This window comes from Camelus dromedarius, chromosome 6 (assembly GCF_036321535.1).
Source record: "Camelus dromedarius isolate mCamDro1 chromosome 6, mCamDro1.pat, whole genome shotgun sequence".
NCBI lineage: Eukaryota > Metazoa > Chordata > Mammalia > Artiodactyla > Camelidae > Camelus > Camelus dromedarius.
In genome coordinates, this window is record NC_087441.1 from 44,625,232 (window position 1) to 44,648,054 (window position 22,823).

Here is a 22,823-nt window from a genome sequence, read left to right on the forward strand (position 1 = left end):
TAACATGAAGAGTTTCAAGATGGCACCTATAGAGCATTAAACCCTAAGTGCCCCTGTGTGAGTCCTAAGGGAGTGAACTGGTCACTTGCCCATGAAGTCACCCTGACTTTAGATCTCAGAAGAAAGGAAACAATTCTTATTGCCTTCCCACCCAAATATATATATTTGTGATACACACACACACACACACACACACAGGCAATATATACACATTACAAATAAGAAAAGCGTTATGTGTTTCTCCCATGTCAACTATATTTCAGTTATAAGATAATCAGCAGCACTGAGACTGAAGTTAACAAATATTTTGTATTTAAAAGCCCTTTAAGTGGAAGAAAATCTATCCAAGTGTTAAAAGTACTCCTCTCCGGGCCACAGTGTTAAGAAGTCATTTTTATACAATTTTCTGGGGATTGTAGTGTTTTGTTTTTAAGCCATGAATACAGATACGTGAATTTTATAATTAGGAAAAAATAATTAAAATGTTGTTTTATGAAGTATTAAAATAAACATACTTTACCTGTAGGGAGAGTATGCCGCTCCTTGGACTTTTCTGACACAACCAGTGCTCTCTCTCTGTTTACTTTTCTTAATACCTCCTGGATCATATGAATTTCAAGATTTTCTAGAAGTTTCTGAAGCTAGAGTAAGAAGTTTGAGAGTCACTCTCCACTTTCAGCTTACACTCTCGGCTCCTAAATCCCTGCAGAAGGGCCGCGGGCTGGGTCCTGCCAGCTACTGTCTCTCAGGGAAGAAGGATTCCTTTCTTGGGTTCCTGAGTTGGGTAGATACACCTTTTTGGAGAGCAACATCTTTTCTTCCTGGCCCACATCTTGATTGATAAAATATGACCCCCTTTTACCAAGTTCTGCTAAATTGCAAAGTGCTCAATATCTGAAGTGACCTCATATGTTTTGGAGTCTTTAAATGTGGCCAGGAATTTCATGGGCTATTATTATAAGAGAAATGCTTAGATTTGAAACTCGATTTAGATACCAAGGAGGATTTCACAAGAAGATTTAACTCCATACACAATCAACAGAAAACTTTGTTCCAATATCTGTGGGCCCTTCCTCTACCCAGTATGCTAGCAGAGCCCACACTTCTCCTGTCAGAGGACCCCAGGTACTAGAGACGAACCAGAGTTCAGAAGAGTTAGCAGTGGGCTTAGGACTGGGGGCTGTGCTGAGGAGGAGCAGTGCTGAGTCCTCCATGCTGCTCAGTGGACATGCACCTCTGCATCGACACCCGGCCAGCTAGAGTCTTTGCTCCCTGTTACAATAAGCACAGCCAGGCAGAGCCCGTGTCCAGGACCGAAGGGAACAAACACTTGGGAAACAACCTTTTCAAATAGATCATCAACACACACACCATATAGGCTTGTGCATAAATTGTGTTGTTCTCAGGAAAAAAATCACAGGAGCTATTTTAAACATTCCATCTCCATGGGTGTGTGTGTTGTGGCAGGTGGATACTTGTATGCTGGATTTTATGTTTCAGATGCTAGTGGTTATGGTTTTCTATTGTTTTTTTCATGGTGGTTGGTGCACTTTAATCTGAGGAAAATAAAAATATGAACACCTAGACTTACAGAACTGAGACGTTAGGGGTGGTTATTTGCTTAATCAAAGCCCTATGTGCCTTTAAGCACTTAGTTTCCTCAGCGTCTGTTCAACGACTTACAAACGCTCAATTTACACTTCACTTCTGAGAAAGAAACACCACTTGGGTATAGCTGTAGTTTCACATGCTAATGCCATAGAGTAAATTTTTAAGCCAAGTTCAAAACAGCCTTGCATACCTGCTGAGTTTTTATTTCAATTTCTGAAGATCCTCTGGGGGGAAGAATAGACTGACTACTTATTATAAGTTCTTCAAATTCATCTTCTTTCCCCATCCGCCTAGCTATGGCTTTCATGCTGGGGTAGAGAATGTCCGTTCTAGTAAAGAAGAGAGGCAGAAATGAGCAAACATATTTTTTCTCTTTCAGATTCTCTGACAATTCTGTTTCCTGTCATCATGCATAAACCTCCAACCCATCACAGACACTCACACTGACATCTAAACTCACCACGGTTGCCACTCCCTTAGTCAATATTAAATCTTGAGGCTTTTTCCCATTGGGCACATTTAATTTCAGTCATTTTCTAAAATATGGACACATCTTTTTATTTCCTATTTACCAGGAAAGCTGACTGTCATAATTCATAAGCTAGACAATTTGGACTAGGCCACCAACGTGAGCGTCTGTGTTCTTAGTAAGGTCCAGGGTGGTGGGTGGGTGCTTAGCAAATGCTGGTTTGATAACAGACACATGGCATCTGCCAGCTAAGTCATCCCAACCGGGGCCTGAAGCTGCGAAAACCACCCAGCATTCGGCAGACCTAAGACCTCACGCTGCCCCATGTTGTACCTTTGGCTGCAGAGCCTCTGACTTGGGTCTAACGGGGCAGAGAACAGGGAGGAGGTCACAGCAAGACCCCCTACCCCACCCACCCAATGCTCACTGGGATCCTATGAGCTAAAATGTTTAAAGTCAGCACTGCAGGGACATTTCAGAAACACCAGCTCCCAGGGACAGGACTCTGGGTAAATGATCTACAGTGCTGCAGTGACCTCCGGCGCCGTCCCTGCAGTCAACAGGATCCAGCTTTTCCTGTAAAGCACCGTCTCTGCAGACATACCGCCCAGTTTCCTCTGGACTCATAGACCAAACTTCCTTCCCCGCGCAAGGGCAGGAATCTGCCAGTCCCCAGGTTCACATGAATTTCCCCCTCAGCAACACTCACCTGTAGAGCTCCAAGAACTGTTTGTGGAAAGAGAGAGAATTGATATCCTGGCTTCGCAGCTTCAGTCGGCCCCAATGCTCCTTTAGCACTTCCAGCTGCTTCCACAGCACCAGAAATGATCTCAGCAAAGCGAGGGACATCACTGCATTGCACGGGCCCCCCAGCAGCTCGGATGCCTTTGGGCTGCTTTGGAACTGACTTCTAAATCCTGGCACTCCGGACAAATCTGGCTGAAAGCATTAGAGAAAATCTTCTGTATTGATCATGGACCAGCACAGGGTAACCTTTTACATGCAGCCCACACAGAATGAAGTCTTTGGAGAATGACTTTTTTCTCTGGGAGGAATGGTTTACAGGCCTGCAGCCCACATGGAGCTTAGGGAGGAGAAGCATCCTTCCTGAACAGACAGTAAACACAGCGGACAGAAATGTCTCCACTCCAGCTTTCTGCTTAACTCTTGAACCACTCACTTAAAACTCTTCTACTTGGGTGCTAACATTTTATCTGTATTAGAAAAATTGAGCCTCTGCATCTTGGAAAATGGTCTCTGACACACTCAAGATTTAACTCCCCTCATCATGGTAGAGCTATAACATAGCCTTAAATTGGGGATTTTATCCATTTTATGAGTAAGAAAATGGAAACTTAAGCTTATCTTATCTCCTGTTCTTTCTCCCACCCTTTAAAAGTTAGGCAGAGAACATGTCTCTTGATTAGAATTTATTATTCAATAGGCAATTTTTCTTTAAAATTCTGATTTGTTCATTGATTCATTGGTGCTTTCCTTATATGAGTGCTTGTGGAGGAGCTGCTGTGAGGCCTGGAGGATGTGGAGGAAACCAGGTTTTCAGGCCCTTGCTCTCCCGCACCTGTGGTGGGAGGGCTGGGCTACCCAGAGTAACAGGCAGAACGGGGACCTGCATCTGGCCCTTGGTCTGATGCCAGTGTCTCAGTCACAGAAACAGGAGCTTTCCTTTCAGACGAAGATGGCAAATCTGAACCATGGTGTTTTGACCAGAAAGGCCTCAGAGAACATTTAGGTAACACCACCTTGGACACTCAAGTTTCCTGGCTAGGAACTGGAAGAACCACCACCTGGTGTAACTGGGTCCAGATCAGTGCTATCAACATATTAATATATGGGGTTGGGGGAGGGAAGCAGGGCTGCCAGAAAGAGCATTGGTCAGAGGAAGTGCTGACAAGCAAAACCCACAGCAGAGGGAAAGCAAACTCCACTGACAGCTGGCAACCCCTCCACCTAGTAGCCTACCTCTTCAACAAGCAGCTAATGCATGCACTTCCAGATTTATTTTATCCCCAGAAACCTTTCAGCATATGTATCTTACTTACTCAGTGACCCAAAATATCAATAGACCAAGGCTGAGCCTGGTGACAAGGAGGGCCAGCCCACATACAGGCCCCTCTGCTCAAAAATCCCCAAAGTCCCTCGAGGAACCTAGGGCTACTGGGGCAGTTTTACAGTCCCTGAGATCATCCATCACCTTCACTTGTGAGTCTTGGCAACTGAAGTCTAAGAGATCTCAGAACAAGAGGCACAGCTGGGACAGGAAACCTGGAGTCCTAAGTCATAGGCAGTACAAACTCCAGTGTTTCCTACTGTCTATGAATATTGAAAGACTCTTAAATAAAGCCAATCATAAAATAAAACTAATTAAAAATAATTTTAAGACAAACTTACCTTGTTAATATATTCACATTCAGAGATATCTTCTCTCCCTAAGTGTTTTAAGGGATGCAAGAAGAGACAGGAGACAGGATAAAGAACCGGGTGGGGGAGGGTGGGACTGCCAGGGAAAGATGGTACTCCATCAGCAACAGAGCCAAAAAAGGGTAAACAGAGGGACCAAAGGGCCTGGCATACTTCTTGATCTTGACACTGCTTGGCTGAGTACCAGCTTTGCACATGCTCCCTCCAGATAAAGCATCAAATTCTGCAGTGAAATTTACATGGCATTTCTAAACACACTTCCTTTTCCACTAATTGGCTTGAAGTGGACTTGTGATGCAGTTTTAGCCAGTAAGACAGAAGAAAAATCTACTGGAAGTCTTATGGAAAAAGATTTCCCTCCTTGATAAAAAGATAAAACTCCTTAAGGAGACAGTTTTCTCATTCCTGTTTTCACCTTAACAAGATAAGGGAGACATTTTGCTGACACGCCCAGGATGGCAGAGCTGGGTGCCTGCACCAACCAGAATTGCTTCCTTCTAGACTTGTTTTGAAAGACAAATACACTCTCTAATTTAAGTTGAGACTAGTACAACAACTCTTACTTAGAGCGGGTGTGCCCTCACTGGCACAGAGGGGCATGGCTCAAAGGTGGGAAATCAGACAAAACTTCTTAAAGAGTGGCTTGGAAGTTGAAACCTGAAGGACAAGTAGGAGTTAATCAGATGGTAAAGCAGAGAGTGGGAGGAGAGGGAAGTGTTCCACCAGAGGGGCCAGTATGCATGAAGGTACTGAGGAGAGAGCATGGTGCATTTGACAAAATGAAAGAAGTTGGCGGTAGAGAGACTAGCAGGACTCAGGTCATGAAGATCTGTCTGAGGCACTTGGACTCTATTCTCAGGGCATTTGGAAGTCACTGAAGAGTTACAGGAGGGAAGCGACATAATCAGGTTCACATTTAAAAATATCACCCTGGTGAACAGATGTGAAGGAGGGAAAAGTGAATACAGGGAGTCCACGTAGAGGTTATGATCACAGCCCAGCATGAGAAGATGATGGCGATTTGGACTAGTGGAGGGGGTGGGGAGGGAGGATGGAGAAAACGTGAAAGATATTAAAATAATAGGATAGTAAAACTTGGTGTCTGATGGTGGGGTAGGATAGAGAGAAGTCAAAGATGGGTGTCCAGATGTTTTGGCTTGGGTGGCTGCACAGGTGGTGGTCAACTGACAGGGAATAAGGAAGGAGGAGCAAGTCTGGGGGCAATAAAATGAGCTCAGTTTGGGACACATTGTCTCTGAGATGGAACAAGGCAGTTGAACATATGAATCTGATAGGATTGAGGCTTGGGCTGGACATGTAGAGTTTGGAGTCATCATATGTAAAGCCATCACAGTTATAAAAGTAGATGGGTTTGCCTTGGGAGAGGGTGAGGAGTGGAACAACACAGCAGGTAAGACTCTGAGGGAGCTCCAGGGCCAGACTGTGAGGCTGGAGTCTGGGTTTCCTTTCTCTCTCGGCAAGTGACTTTAGGCACATCACTTAGCCTGTGTCTCAGTATTCTTACCTGTAAAATGAGAATAATGAAAGCATCAACCTCATGAAATTATTGTGAGAACTGAAGGAATTAATAATTAATAAAACACTCTGAACAGATCTCAGTCATAGACAATGATGTTAATGGTGTTCAGGGCCAACTCACTGATTACACACAGAAGGCACAGTGTTTAGGGCCCACAAAATGTTTTAATTTCTTTTAAAATCAGAAAAAAGACATTCACATTAAATAAAATGCTTTAATGTACCATATTAATATATTTTTTCTTTGTATTAACACAGCTGTAAACTCTACCTTTCAATGTCTTTTTAGGGAGTAATGGGCGCACAAAAACAAAAGCAGCTAGAGTCATGGAGTCAGGATGCAGCCCTTTTAGTAGGAGGAGCGGGACAGAGCCAGGAAACCCACGCCCTCAGGACTGGCAGAGGGAGGAGAGTTGGCAGAGAGGTCTGAGAAGGCATGGCCAGAAATATCAGCAGGAATTGGAGAGAGTTGTGTTTTGGAAGCCAAGGGCCGAGAGGCTTTAAGAAGGACACCCTGTGTCAGATGCCGCCAAGGAGTCAGGTTGGAAGGCGACTAAAAAGAAACCAAGGGATTTAGTGACGAGAACCATGGAGCCTTGATGAGAGTAGTCTTAGTGGTGAGATGGGAAGAAGTCAGACTGCAGTTTCCAAGGAGTGGATAGAAAGTAAGGGAATGGAGATGGCTGGTGCAGAAAGTTAAGCTCTGAAAAGGGGGCTCTTTAAATCGGGCACGAGCTAGCTCACCCTGCGTCCAGACAAGTCTCTGTCTGTTTCCACATATGTGCAGAAATTATTTCAAGTTATGATACTAGGTGGATTACCAGCTCTTGGTACCTTACAGCTTCAGAGGGACAAGTCCAGAGAAGGGAGGCTTGCCTAGGAGTCCATAGGTTAGTTCAGTGATGAAGACTGGACCCAGGCGGGAGATGTTCACTTAGGGCCTCTATCAACCCCTCTGGTCCTTCCAACTCCAGTCCTAAATGTGTGACTCACAAGGAAGAGCAGCCAGTTGGAGTATTTGTTCCATTTGGTTTCAGTGGACCCCCTCACAAGTTTGTTCTACTTTTAAAATTAGAAGAAATGGATATACCACTAATTACACTGAATACTGTAAAGGAAAGTACTTTGGAGGGGCTCTCACTGGTTACCCCTGCTTCACTGCTGCTCCCGTGTGGCACTGGCACAGTCCTGGGACCCTGGAAGAGGCTATGGGACAGATGTGGCTTTCTAGCCCACCTCTCAAATAGAAAAGTGCTCAGTGCAATACAGCATTAGCCAATTATGAAGACTGTTCACCAAGGATACCTGTATATTTTTGTCCAGTGTGACTTGCTGTCCTGGGGAACCCTCCATGATCACATGATAGTTGCTCAGAAGTACATCTTCCATTAGCAGTTGCATGCCCACCAGTTCTCCGTGAGCCACCTTGAGGTCGCGGTCACTCAGCCTACAGAGGCATAGCTAAAAACAAAAAAGAACAAAACGAAACCAAAACATCCATTCTGAAGTCTTCTAGGTACCCCTTACACATGGTTTTATGGGAGGAAAACTAGGGGTAGTTGTGTTTACAAGCCCCGCCCTCTCAACTATTGAAAAAAAAATCCATAAAAATAAGAGCAACGTTTCTAGCTCAAAGTCCTCCTTGATCATCTCAGACTTTTGGCTCTGTAGGGAAGTCCAAGTTTCCTAAAACTGATAGTTGTGTCTGTACATGGTGAATGTATAGTGTGATATCAATTTTCCTTTAAAAGTACAGATCTAAACACATGTAAGCACAGGGAAAATACTAGGAAAAAAAAAAAACACAAAATGAACTGTGACCGTCTCCTAGTGGGGGATTATGATTGATTTTTTAAACCATTCTTACCATTTCACTTAAAAAATTGTACTTATGGAGACTTTTGAGCATACACAAAAACAAACAGAATGGTTCCCATCACCTAGTCCCAAGAACCACCAAGCCATGGCCAGTCCTGCCCCGTCCCAGCCCTCCCAACCTCCATATTATCTTGAAGCAAATTTATGATTGACTTTCATGTTGTTATTAATACTTTTCTGTTTTTTAAATAAAAACACAATAATATTTGCTTAAATAATCAGAAGGAAAACATATACTTGAAAGAAATTCTCCTGTTGAGTCCTACTTAAAGAGTTTTCTTCCTACCACTGTAGGTGGGTCAGGAGTCATAGGCTTCTGAGCTGTCAGCCTGGGAGCTTCTCTAAGTGGCTTGGAGGGTGGCTGGAAGTGGATAACTGCTCCCTCAGATCATTACTGGCCTGGGGAGTTTCAGCTGCTACACAGCTGATGCCAGCTGAAACCATGATTTTCTTCTGCCACAAGAAAATATGACTCACCTTGTGGCACTGGGTTTATAGCTTCATAACCAAACACCTTGCTTATCTCATAGATTATTTATCACTGGCCAGAGTAGGAAGGATCTGACCTATGGACCCAAAGATACCTTTTGCAGTCTGCATTTAGTTCCCTCTGTGACAAGTGGAAAGATCTATCCTACCTGCATATTATATTCTAGGGTATCTGGGCTGCTACTCATAAGTGGAAATGGTCCTCCATCTTCCAGAAATGCTCTCCAAGGGAACAGCACAAATGCCTAAAGAAGAAACGAATAATAAATACAATAATGCTGTATTGTATCCATAAATAATAGACATCTACATGTGAATGAGACGTCTGTGTCTGCACACCAAAACACTGTGTGATGATTTATTTACTATGTAGAAGTAGTTATTGAAGGATGGTCCCTAATGATGCAGAGGAGAGAGAAGTAATCTTATTTTTTTTAATTGATTTTTCAGAAGTGGCTAAACACAGAAGGATACTTAAAATGAAGTACTAGTCAATACCAGTGTTTGGAAGTCCCAGAATAGTATAAAACCAATGGAACATATTTATAATCAACAGAAGTGAATGTACTCAAGTTTTCTCAACATTAAGAACCTTAAAAATTTGCCCTTTATTGCCATTGTGCTACAGTTCTATGTAACAACTCAAAACCAATGCCATAATGTTACACACGGGCCTCTTATCTTCTGCACGTCACTGTTCGACAGCCAAGGCATCGCCTATTCCCTGTGGAGCCACATGCAGCCTTGGATATAGTGGGCTTTTCCATCTGACCCCATTCTACACTTCCAGACCTGCTACTGGCTTCAGACAATTCCTAGAGTTGGAGTAGATGCAGGTAGCAGGGAGCCAGGACACCCGTGTCCACCTGACCCCAGGCACACAAAGGCAGCAGGAGCAGGCCGAATGGCCATGGTCCAACTCTGTCTTCTGGGTTTAAATAAGGGTAGGGTTGGGTCAAGAGTCATTGGCTTGTAGCTAGGGAAGGTAGAAGTGTGGGACTTATATGGAGTTGATGTCGGCATTACTTGGCTTAGCTTTGAAACATAAAAACATTAAGTTGGAGGTTTTGGAATCAAAAGACTTGGGCTTGGGAGATGGTTTTAAAGATATGTTCACAAAGTCTTTGATTCTCTTCCCAGTAAGAGATGGAACTTCTTGATCTCAGCCTGGGGAGAGACCCTGAGCCAGAACTACCTAGCTAAGCTGTTCCCGGACCCCTGAACCTCAGAAACTATCTGAGATAATGAATGTTTATTGTTTTCATCTGCTAAGTTTGGGGGTAATTTGCTACCAGGCCATAGATTACTACAGCAGTTTGTGACCCAGCGCCACTGTGGCTGCCCAGCAGTCTGATCTCTGGCCTTTCTCAACCCTAAACTCTTTAGTTGTAGAAGATGGGTAATAGAGCTGGTGTCTGGGAGCAATGACAGTTGGCCAGGATTACCTTTGATAACACATGTTGTAACCAGGGCTGTTCAAAACTCAGCTGCTGGCCTAATTTATGCATCATCATTGCTATCATTATTATCTATTACATGGAGGAGATCAGGTGTTGGTTTTGCTACCAGCTGTGAGCAGATAAACTGTGGTCCCAATTAGCCTGTGGAGTAGTTTGCAGGCAGAGCCTCTGACTGGGATTAACAGCGGCCCATGGGGCCCAGGCCACCCTACCATGCGAGGGAAGGGGAGCCAACCAAGGCTGCAGGGCATTAGGCACACAGAGTCCCTGCAAAATTTAAGCCAAACAGAAACAGAGTGACAAGATGACACACACAGATACAAATAGCTCTCAACACACCTGGAGGCTCTGTGGATCCAGTGGTGGGGGCAGGCTGAGCTGTGAAGCAAAAATGCTCTTCACCAGAGAGTTGCTGAGTGGTGGCAACCCATGGTACATGCCGTCTGTGACAGACTGGTAGGCAGGAGCATTCCCAGCTGTCAGAAATGTTCTTCTACCAAAAGACGGAGGGAATCTCATTAAAAGCAGTCATTTGGGGGTGGGGGGAGGGTATAGCTCAGCGGCAGAGTGTGTGCTTAGCATGCACGAGGTCCTGGGTTCAATCCCCAGTACCTCTATTAAGTAAATAAGTAGATAGATAAACCTAATCACCTGCCCCCCCAAAAAAAGTGAAACAAAAAAATTTTAAAAAGTATATACTTAAGTTTCTAAAGCTCAAAACTGTCTTCAAGGTTACTGTAGCAAGGTAACATTTTGAGATAGCAATGAGTTTCTTCCTCAGCCATCCCTCACTCCCCCTTCTCTACACACTGCCCTCCACTCTCACAGTTCACTGTCCTCACGGGAAAGGCAGCCACCCTCCAGATCAGCACTGTCTAATAGGACTTTCTGTGATGTGGAAATGTTCTATAGTTCACTGTCCAACATGGTCGCCGCCAGCCACTTGTGGCTGTGGAGCACTTGAGATGTGGCTACTGTGACTGAGGAACTGATTTTTAAGTTTTATTTCGTCTACATCAATATTACTTTAAACTTTTAAATGAAATAGCCACACATGGCTACTGTATTGGACAGTTCAGCTGTAGCTCTAGAACAAAGATGTTGATTGTTGAGTTATTTTAAGACCAATAGCTGAGACAGCAATTGTTGATATGTAAAACCAAATTTTAAGTTGAATAATAAGAGCCTGGGGTTTGAGAGATTGAAACCTTCTTGTTTTGTTTTGAATAAAACTTGGCTTTGCATATCAGGAACTAAAAATTCTGAAGACTAGAGCATGAAACTTGTACCATAAGTCACAGAGAAGGAAGTATGCTTGATAAATCACAATCCTTTTGTTGCCCCAAAGGAAATGAGTTTAGCAAGCAAGGAAAGACTGTTTCTAGAGCTTAGATCTTGTAGATGCCTAAGAAAAGATTCTGCTACAGGATAAATTGGAGGGAGTGGCCTAAGGTCCCCAGAACAGAAGGCATCTTTTGCCTAAATCCTTCATGGGCTTGGCCCAAGTCAAGCATAAAGCAGACATCAAAAAGAAGGAAATTAGCAATGACTGAGGGAGACATCAGCACTGAGGGAAATGAGGCAGCCTCACAGAGACCAGCAGACACAGTGTTGGGGAAGGATCTGGGGAGTGCCTAAGACCCCATGAAGGGGTATCCAGGTGGGGTGCTGAGCAGCACTCTGACCAGAGGCGATATGGGGTTGGACAGAGATGGGTGGGGTGGCCGCTCCTCTTCAATGGCTGGGATGATTTATAAGCACCCCCAGGCACTTCTGAGAGGGATGAAGGAGGAGAGGGTGTGGTGTAAGGCTTAAAGTTAAGGTCCAATATTACATTTTCTCCCCTTCTCAATTTACAGGGGTAAGGTGCTCTTGTCAAACAAGCTCCCTTATCAAAGGGACCAAGTGCAATCAATGCCCGCTTATCCCTAAGGAGTGGTTTCAGTTCGCTGCTGAACAAAAAATTATTCAAACAAACCAATCATATCCCCCTGTGGGGACCAGCAGGCAGCACACCCTCCTACTACAAAGCCTGCCTCCCGAGCCCCTAGTTGCACAAGTGCAAACACTCTACGGCCCTGCATGGCATGCAATGTTCTGTTCCCCTCGGCTATGAGTACATGTCACTAAGAAAATGCTGCTGTTCTCATCTGTCCAGTGTTTAGGGTCATGTATTTGGCCATCCCCATAACCTTGGTGCAGAATCCTTTCCTCACCAACAGGGTGAAAAGGAGGCAATTAAAACAAAGGGAAGAGGGGATAATCTTGAATTAACTGATTTTAGATCTCAAACTGATCACTTTTAAACTCTAAATGTGGCTGAATGACATGGAATCAGAAAGTTTAATCTTTTTGCCATCAGCAGAAGTAGGGGCTTATGAACTTAATTTCAAAGACAGATAAAGGGAATTCTAAATTTTTACATCAAACCATTGCATTAGTGCAAAAATCATACCACCCTTTTCACATATTAGTGAGAATTAACAAAAGATAGTTGCATACTGTTACATTCTGAGACACTGGACAAAATCATTGATTTCCCCTGCTAGCTCAAGGATGGAGTTTGGAGTTGCTCAATGGATAAACATTTTCTCCCGTTTCTCATGTTTTATCTTGATTCTCAATGGGCCCTGCCAAGGAACCCATGATTCACTCAACAGCCATATGACAGTGATGTATCGAGGACAGGAAGATACATCCGAGATGCAAAGATGGGACCTACGTGGTTCTGACCTTCCAGCCCAATAGGGACCAGTGAGACAGACCTCATTATCCAGCTGCTCCTGACCTTCTTCTTCTGATCTTCCTCCCAAGGCACTTTCTACATACACATCTCCCTTATAGGTTGTATTATATCTTCTTAAAACAGTGATACTTCGGACAAAAAATGTGGCCTGCCATTTCAGTAAACAATGAACGCTGCCTGCTATTAAACCCTCAGCCCCCGCAGCCATGAGGAGACGGTGTGCCCTGAGGAGAATTCAGGATGGAAAAAAGCAGGATCCTGGCCCTTGGAAGGTGAAGATGCATATCCAAGGAATGATTTCAATGAGCCCAGACTGTTGCATCTTCCCATACATAGACAAGCACTAAAATCATTAACTTGAGATGTTTCTTTGTGATTAGTGGTAATCCTTCAATGTCCAACTACATGGGTTTTTTCTTTGTTTGTTTGTTTTGGAGCAGTCCCTCAAAGTTAGCTGAGAGGCTATCCCCTGGGCTATAGTCCTCAGTAAGGTCCTGAATAAGACATAACTCACAATTTCTGGTTGTGAGTTTCTTCTTCAGTTGACAGTACCAAAAAGCAGAGTATTCTAATGGAGACATTTATTTCCAGCCTAAATTAAGAGCACAGAACCCCAGTACCCCTCAAGCCTCTCCATGGCCGGCTCCTTCCATGTCATTCCTGCGCTTCTTGGCCACCAATCTGTGGAATTATTTCTCTCTCCCTCAGCCTCTGGGTCCAGCTTTGTTTACATCTTACTATTCAATCCTTGACTGCACTGCTTATATTTTAAAATTTACTTTTTGGTTATTATGATGTTTTGACATCTAAAAAAACTCTGCTGGCTGGGAAGAGACTGCCTCTCCTTCGCTGGCCAATTCTTAGAGATAGTTGAGGACCCAACAAGGAATATGCCTTTGATACATAAACTAGCCAATCTGGGCCATTCCTCCTCAGACCCTTGCAATCCAGGAGGCAATATTCCTCTGCTTTAATCATCCCAGGGCTAGTGTACGGGCAACTAGAGACCACCCCTACAGCCCAAAGCGTGCTGGAATTATCCAAACTAGCTGATCCTAAACTGTTCCCCTGCCCTGCCTTGCCTTTCCAGGCCATGGTCTCAACACCCTTCCTTGCTCCTGATCCACGTGGCCATGTGTGACATGGCTCGATGCCTGTTTCTAGGAACTGAGAGTATAAAACTTAATTTTCCTGAGTTTCTCTTCTGTCTCTTCTTGTGGCTACACTGCACTGAGCATCACAGAAAAGAACACAGAACACTGACATACTCTCTTATCTTGGTAAGTTTGTGCAGAACTTTTAACTACTAAGTGCCAAAGCCCACCACAATTCTTGGCAGAGTTTTAGAGCCCCAAACACATACTAGATCTGTTCATTTATAGATGCTTGGAGACTACTCAAAAATATCAATCCATCAGACATTAATATGACTGCTATCCTAAGCTACAGAATCATAGAATATGATACATTCTCTAGAGAATCAGAGTTAGAGTCCAGGCACCACCATTGATCAAATCCTTGGTTATCCTTTTCCTCACTTTCCTGATTTTTCAGTCTAGTCACTGTCCTTGCAGGATCCATTGCTGGGCCAACTGATATTCTTCTAAATCCAAGGACCCCCATTCCTGGGCTCTCAGATCTGCCTGTGATTCCTCAACAGATAAAGTACATTCTTTACTGGGCATGTTTGCCCTAACAAACTAATAGCCCTAGCTGATGCCTAATCTCACAATAGCTCAGGCTGGCTTATTTCAGCCCTTATGAGAGTCATAAACCCCACCGTCCTTCACAGACCATAAACCTCTTACCTCACCTACAGCCAATCAGAGACTTGTGCACAAGCCAATCAGGCACCTTGTGACCCGACCTTATAAAAGACCCCAACAACCGGCCCTTGGTGCTCACACAGACACTTCTCGCCTGTGTGGCCCGCTGTTGTCTATGGCAGCGTACCCTAATAAACTCCTTTTCTATTCCCATACTTTATCTCTGGTAAATTCTTTTACCAACCCGCACATCACCATGTCACCAACGGGCCCCCCTGTTGTGTCCCACAACACTCATCTCCCTTCTGAACAGAACTGTGTATTAGGGAGCTGTACAGTGTAATGCTATGCAAGGAAAGGGGTTTCAAGATGATAACCAACATTTTAAGTCCTATATCTTCTTTTGTTTCCTTCCTCTCCATGGACCCCATATTCTGAAAGATTTTTCTATCAAATTAAGCATTTTCCTATTTTTAACTCAAAACCACATACTCATCCAGCCTAAGCTCTGAGCTATAGGAAGAAATGAAGAAACATGATATAAAGGGAAGAACAGGGCTCTGCAGTCAGAAAAACTGTATGAATGTAAGTTCTGCTACAACAAGCTGTGTGACCCTGGGCAAGTTTCACAACTTCTCTGACTCATCATCTCATCTGTAAAAATGATGACATCATTGCTATCCCACAGAGTTGGCATGTGGTGGGAACTCAACCAAAGAAAGTTCCCTCTCCTCCTTATCTCACTCGGTTCTTATGATTTCAGTTTTAAAAAGAAAGAAATGTGATATTTTCCTTACCAGCAAAACTTTGGGGCAAATGTGTTTTTCATCATGCCTTTAGAAATACTGAAAACAGATTACTGTGACAACTCACTCAGACCCTCAGTTGGTAAGCCCTGGCCTGTGCCTTCTGCAGGGGAGGGTCTAATCAGCGCAGCTTGTCAGCAGTAAAACCTATAGGAATGAAAGATTGGCTTGTTGCTTATGACGTGGTGAATCTGCCAACTGTCGGCCCCTAATAAAGTCAGGTCTCCCCAGTAGCCCACTAAAATGCCAGAAGAGATGCACCACAGTCTCCAAACTGTTCTGCTGCATTCCAGCTGCCTGACTGTCAACAAGCAGTCCAGGGTTTCCTAGATCACCAATCACCTCGTGTGTGAGACAGCTACCCACAGCGTGATCCCAGGCAAGCTGGCTCTAGCCATCAGGAGCAGGGAATTCATGGGGCAAATGCAAGGGTTTTTCCTGGATGCAAGGATATAAAGAAGACCAAAACACACCTGCAAAGTGGCCTGGGGAGGCCAGGCAAAAGTTGTGGCTCTTCACTTCTCAGACACTTGAGACCAGGACCGTGGTCCTGAGCTAGGCTCAGCACACATGAGGCCTTCCCTGTATCTCCTAGGAATCTCCAGAGAACCCTAAAGCACACTGTAATATCTGTGTGTTCAGAGACACTTAAATTGATGAGCATAAAACTAAATTGAGAAATGAAGAGAAAATCCACACAAATTCAAGGACTAAGAAATTGGTGTTGCTTCTTGAGAGACCCCTTGACATACCCCTAAATCAGGCTTACTGCAGGAAATTACTGCACCTCCGGTTTATTCCACAATCTTCTCCTTTATACACTAGTCACTCTGAATGTCAATAATACATTCAGATTAGTGACATTTTCATGCCATAGGTTTTTAGCCTGTTCTAGAGAGTTCCTCTGAAGATTTTTTTTTTCCCTCCATTCTTGAATTTCAAAGGAATTCAATCCTTTAAATCAGGGAGTGGCAAACTCTTTCTTAAAGGGTCAGAGAGTAAATATTTTCAGCTCTGTGGATCATATGATCTCTGTTGCAACTATTCAACTCTGTGGTTGTAGTATAAAAGTAGTCAGAGATTATCCATAAATGAGTAGGCCTGGCTGTGTTCCCAAAACTTTCATTTCTGGACACTGAAATTTGAGTTCCACATAATTTTCTTATGTCACAAAATACTACTCTTGAATTTTCCCCCCAATCATTTAAACACATAATAGCCACTCTTACAAAGTCAGGCAGGGGCCTGTGGCAGTAGCTCGCTTGTCTCTAACTTAAACAGATGAGATTGATTAGAAGCACTCAAGCATTTACCTTCAATGCAAATAGTTAATTCACCTGAAATTAAAGATAAGCTCAATCCTCAGGCATTTCTTGCATTGGTTAATAAAAAACTCCTGCAGGTTGGTGGACGCTACCATTGGGAGACAGACCGATTTCCATCAGGCTCTTGCCTGCGTTTGGCAGAGGACAGGTCAACCGGAGAAGAGAGAAACTTTTATGCTTAGCAGCATGCATCTGTCCTACAACCTGAGCTGATCTATGCCACAGAGAAGCAGGGGCCAGCTATGAGGGGACTCCACGGGGCCACTGTCCTGTGGTCCCTGACCTACACCCTTCCTCACCTCCCCCAGTCTACAGAAGCGTGCTGATCTCATTCCAGGTAAGAGTTCAGTTCCTTCTCTTCAAACTCTGGAGAACCCTTCAGTTTACACAAGCAAAAAGTTCCCTGGGGTAAACAGTCATGTTTGCTCAGAGTTGGTGAGCTCTGGGAAGGGTGTGGGAACTTCCCTAAGCTTCCTGTCTCTCTTAGTTATCTAAGGATGACTCTTTGTTTGCAAGTTCAACACTAAGTAAAATCTTCAAGAGGGGTGACATTTGTTTTTCAGCTTTTCTTTTTCTCCGACCTCCTGCCTTCTCTTTAGACTCTCTCTTTCCACCCATATGCTGCTGTCTGGCATCCATCCTAGTTCTCAGGCTTTGGAGCCAAGTGCACCGGGGTTCTAATTCTGATCCGCCACATACTAGCTGTGGCAAACAGCTAGTGATTCCAAACACATACACACCCTGAAAAGCTCTGAAGAAAAAAGTCTGGAGGAAATACAATAAGTGAAGAACTCCTGGAGGTATACCATCCTGGGTGGTTCCCTGAGGTCCTCTGAAAAATATACTGAATAATCTGAAACCAGACATGGGACCCAGTACCCTCCATTCCTGCAGACTGTGCCCGGGCAAAGAAAACCCCGCAAAGCAATTCCTGAGGGAAGCAGAGTGGTTCTCCTGGGAGAATAGAGGCAAGCTGAACCCTCTGCAGCTGGAATCCAAAAAGAACTTCTGGGATATAGTCCTATTTCTTCACGCTATGTAAATTCCTTGCAAATTCTGACTTGGGATTTCAGAGCCCAGAGGGCTAGTGAATGGCTATGCTGACAATGAGTTAGAGCTTTTATCTCCTACCAGCTTGACAAAGATATACCTTGAAAGCTGTCAATCAAAAGAAAATGAATGAGCCTGATTTTTTTTTTTTTGTCCTGCCGAATTTACATTCTAAATCGGGTCCCCTAATGCTCAGAGTAAAGAAAACTCAATGTGAAAGAAGAAAATATAGCTCAGTACGTGTTCCACATTTCCATTCGCTATGGACGCCTGTGCTAACGGTGGGAAGCCATTATAATCCACGGATAAGAGCATTGCCCCCCAGGTCCCCCTCATGGACTAAATACTCACACTGGGAATTAATCAAATGAAGTTAATTAATTCTGACAATTTCAGAATAAGCAGAGACCCTCAGGCCTGACCTTGTCCCTTTCCACACACAACTTATTATTTATACAAGAAACATTGTGACTCTCACTCCAAACTAATTTTCTCATCAGCCATGATTAATTAGCCAAACAAACATTATTTTTGTATGCAGAGTGTTTAATACCTACAAGGCCAGAGGTAAATTAATTTATTTATAAATTTAACTCAGGTAGTCAATTCCATTGGCTTCAGATGTGCAGTGAAATTCTGCTCTTTTGAAAGGTAATTAAGGGGCTGAAAAAACAAAAAACTCTTAGGAAGAATCATCTTCAAAACTATAAAAAATATGATTCTCCATAAAACATCTTGTTGTTATGCAAACTAACTGTATTGAAATCACATTTAATAAAATCAAGAATATTATTGTCCAACAGGAACACAGTCCACCATGAGGGACAGCCTTTGCCGCAGAACATGTTTGGCAGCCGCAGTGTCCTGGATCAGGTTGTGCCCCTGACTATTTTAAGTTCATTATCTAATTGTGACAAGTGTGGTCTCCCTCCATGATCACTCAGAAACACCTGCCCCACAGAATTTACTGGACAGGATTAGCACTCCAGCCCTTACCGGATGAGGTACCTCACTGCAGCATCAAACTGCAGAAACATAACCTCCCTTCGGAGGAGGAGGGCCTGGGACACCTGGGTGGGGTCTTGGGGGCTCTGGAGGCTGTCAATCATATTCTGCAGCTCTTGAAGCTCAGACGCTAGAAGACAGACAACATTTTAGTTAGACAGTGTGAAATACAGGCTACCCTAGCTGCCCTATGAACCATCATTTCACCTCCAAAGCTAACTTTTTACCTAAATTGACTTCCCTTTCTTTGTGAGTATACTAATTATGTTTTGCAAGATCAGCAAAGCCTTATGTTCTAGAACCTGAGGTCTGATTTGTCTTTCCTTCCTTCCTTCCTCAGGAATGTAATAACTTGCTTTGCTTTTCAGCAGATTAAGAACATACTATTGAAAGAAAGTTTCAAAATTTACAAGGCTACAGACTTCACATAGCTTGAAAAAGAGAAAGTACAAGAAACAGGAAAGTATAGGCCTCGGAGATCTATTGGCGGTTTGAAATTTTTATAGATCATAAACCAGCACTCATTTCACATAGCCATGCCATCCAAATCAGCCTTGTCACTGACTCATCCTGTCAATGGCTCATGAATTAAAAAAGACTCGACCATCCAAGGCAAGTATAAATACATACATACATACATACATACATACATACATACATACATACATGTATACATACACATACACACATCCTTCTAGGAGATTCTAGATTTTAGGAGTAGGTGTGAGAGATTCTCAATTGGCTTATTTCTTGGACCCTTATTGCAAAAGCCCACTGCATATAAACAGATTTATATGTGTTTTGAATGGAAATTTAAGTAAGTGCCCTTGGAGCACTCAATACTTGTTTGAGTCTAGATGGTTGTACTAGCGTCTCTATTATTGATTCAGGAAATGAGTTGTTCAAAATGGGAGAGTTACAGCAAGAACGCGAGCCCGTAGGGAGCACTGGTGAGGCGGATAGGTGGGCCTCACTTCCAGGACCCCTAGATTGTCAGCTGATTGGTCATGCTCATTAACTCCCTGTAAGGAGAGTGGTAGTTTTCTACTTGAGAGGACATCCCTGCTATGGGACAAGAAGGACTGTGGAAATTGGTCACCGGGCCTATATGTAGCCCAAGGCAGAAGTAAGATAGCAGACCCATGAGGCATTTCCAGAGGTACTCGATATCAACAGCTTGTCCTGACTTGAGCAGCCTTGCACCCTATCTGGCCTGGGTACTGGATCTCTTCCCTCATTTCTGGCGTGGAAAGAAGGGGAAATGAAGGAGCAAGGACACCATCCATGAGAGTCTGATCAGGGCAGAATCAGGTCTGAGAACGGTTGTTAACGTGTACTTGCAGTATACTCTTTTGGCTTTAGGAAAGATGAGCAGTTCAGATTTCATATCCATTTGATGTCTTACACACAACAGAAAAGCGTTTCTGGAGTGTTTTTCTAGCCACAAAAGAATTGAGGCCAATTGTCAGAATTTTTATGACTCCTATAAATCTGATGGTCATATTGGGCTGAAAAGAAACTTTCACCAGAAGAGGAGTCACAGAGCAAATTGAACAAGGACTTTAAGAACTTTGTGGTGGACAGGAGGAGGGGTAGTCAGTGAGCCTTATTCGCTCAAGGTCTAGTGTGCTTGGTCTATGAACAATACACTCTGTCAGGCGACAAGGCAGCAATCAGGGGAAAGGTTTATATGCAATGACAATGCAAAAAGAATACAGAGTTTGCACATATCTTGTGATTAAAGCCCTGTGAAATGTATTAGGGCAAGGGCTAGAAGGAAGTAAAAATAGATAAAAATAGTTCACTTGTTAGAATGGTTGGATTACAGGTGATTTTTCTTTTCATTAGTTCCATTATTGTTTATATAATGCTGTATTTGCACATTTGAACAATCACTTCACAGCAAAATTGAAATACATATCATTAAAATGAAGGTGGGGCCTACCCTTTCCTTGCTTTGTACTTACACATAATACTCCTCGGTCAGGCCTCCCTCCCTTGCGGGGTCACACTGCCCAGTGGAAGGGGAGGTGGTGGGCACAGGCAGGGAAGGCAGCCTGTCTGTGAGGATGGTTGCCACGTGGCTGTGGTGGGGGTGCTGGGGGCAGACCCTGCACCAGGCAACACCAGGAAACAAACTGGCCTTTTCTTGGGCCTTTCCCCATGAGGCTTCCGTTTGGGAAATCAGACAGAGAGAGAGGAATCACAGGGGGCCCTGCCTCCGTGTGAATCCTCAAAGCTGGTACATTTTGGTCCTGAAACCCTACGCTCAGTGGGTCGTATCAGGTTTGAACTGCCCTCCTAATCCTTTATAGGGAAATCACAGTGCAAACGCCCACATTCTAATTACATCCCCTGCTTCCCCCAGGTTGTTGCTGGCTTTCAGGGAAGGAGAGGGTTTGACAGCATCCACGGTGTCTAAGAGCTGCTTCCTCAGTCAAGCAGGAGGAACACAGCCAAAATTGGAAGTGACTCTTTAGAAAATATGTTAAAGCATATAAAAAAGCATATAAAAATCATTTTATCTAATTCCCAACAGCTCTGAAATGGCTAAAAGGAGTTGGGTGGGTACATGAACAGACCCAGCTCATCTTTTCACCTTCATTCTCCTTGCCGCCTCTGGGAAGCAGGCCAGGGACTGAGCAGCCTAGCCTTTTTCAAAAGATGATTATCTCAGACTGGGATTATTTTTTTAGTTCTGTTTTCTCTTTATCTATTTTCAGCAAAGCAGAGTATGCAAACCTTTGCACATTCTCCCTGTAGCACAGACGTTCTTACTGGCAACATGACAAGGTATGTGTCTCTAATTGCACACCTTTCACAGCCTGGGCCACGTATTTCAGTGGTTTCCGGTCCATAAGCATATAAATAGTAAGAAACCAATTTCCTTCATCCTGAATTCTAGGTCCGCAACAATTGGGCCTCATTTCCCACTACCCCTCAGTGTCCCACTGGTGGGTTCCTTATTCTCTGGACTGGTCACGTGCAGTTCTGCCTGTTACCTTTGCCAGTATCCTGTTCTTGTCCTGCCAGGACCATCCCTCCTATTTTCCTCCATCGATTCAAGGGAAGGTAAGTCCCCCCAGATCACCTTCTGTGTGGGCTTTTCCCTCCCAGGGGCTATAGGACTTCCTGTGCAGCGACTTCTTCTGGAAACCTGGCTCTGCTCTATCTCGGCTTCTATATCTCATCTCCATATAACACTTGTCTCCCTGTCTCCCTTTCCTGGCCCCACCTCCTTTCTCCAGTCCTTTACCTAAAGCCCAGCCCCACACCCTCCCAATATCAGCTCCCCTGAGAGCATCTTAGTTTATTTCCTAAGTAAACCTCTTTTACAACAGTCCCCAAATTAGTAAAAAGGAAAGGATTTAAGAGTGCTTTGGAACTTCTGTAATCTCCTGATGAAGACTTGCTAGTAGTTCTGAAAGCTCATTGGTCTGCAACAATTCTGTGCTTTCTGCTGAGGCAGCATCAACCCTTTCTTTATGCTGCCTCTCCTCAGATACAGTTATCAATCTTCTTCCCAGATCACCACTCATACCGTCCCTGCATCTCCCATCTGAATGTTCACTGTTCGTTAGCACAATGCAAATCTACTGGCAAACAAGTCAGAGTCTCCCACAAACATTTCCTTGATGCACCGGCCAGAGAGGAATAGATTCAGTTCTATCGCATTTGTTTTAAGACTGGTAGGTTTAAATAGGCACATTACCTCATTTTTTGGCTCTTCATATCCTTGAAAATCGTTGGCTACTATGTCATAATATATTGCTGTTAGTTGATTAATACTTACATGACTAACGACATAATTTGGATGGGAGTCAAATTATTAAAATAATAAGATCAGTTTCCCTGCTTCTGATAATCCCAGCTTCCTAAGCATTTCAGTGTCTTTAATTTACCTCATGCATTGATCTGAGAATTTGCGCTGAGTTAAGAGTTCATGGATTAGCACTGGGCAGATGAAACTAAAGCTTCAGTTGTTCTTACTAACAGGACCACTGGGGCACTGTTAGCTAACTGAGGGCTAGCTGCAAGCTTCTTGGTGGTGAAGGCACAGCCCTGACCTTGCCACATTAGTACACAAAGGCCAGGAGAGGAAGGGACTGAAAGCAAACTACTGTTCAATGGGGACTTGTACCTCCTTCTAGAATTTTCAGAGTTTAATCCACAGAATATCTCTATGAGACAGACATTGCCACCCCTGTTTCATAGATAGATAGAGAGAGACCCAGAGAGG

General features: G+C 43.8%; 1 protein-coding gene across 1 annotated transcript in view; it reads right to left on the bottom strand.

The window, feature by feature from the left end:
• Positions 1–22,823, bottom strand: part of LOC105097150 (coiled-coil domain-containing protein 162) — a 95,048-nt gene that overhangs the window by 32,350 nt on the left and 39,875 nt on the right. The window contains exons 13-19 of the mRNA XM_010989653.3: positions 18,575–18,713; positions 10,225–10,378; positions 8,575–8,670; positions 7,364–7,519; positions 2,790–3,019; positions 1,802–1,940; positions 521–641 (exon numbers count right to left, since the gene is read on the bottom strand). Of these exons, the coding sequence (XP_010987955.3) occupies positions 521–641; positions 1,802–1,940; positions 2,790–3,019; positions 7,364–7,519; positions 8,575–8,670; positions 10,225–10,378; positions 18,575–18,713 (1,035 nt within the window). The remainder of the gene's footprint in view (positions 1–520; positions 642–1,801; positions 1,941–2,789; positions 3,020–7,363; positions 7,520–8,574; positions 8,671–10,224; positions 10,379–18,574; positions 18,714–22,823) is intronic.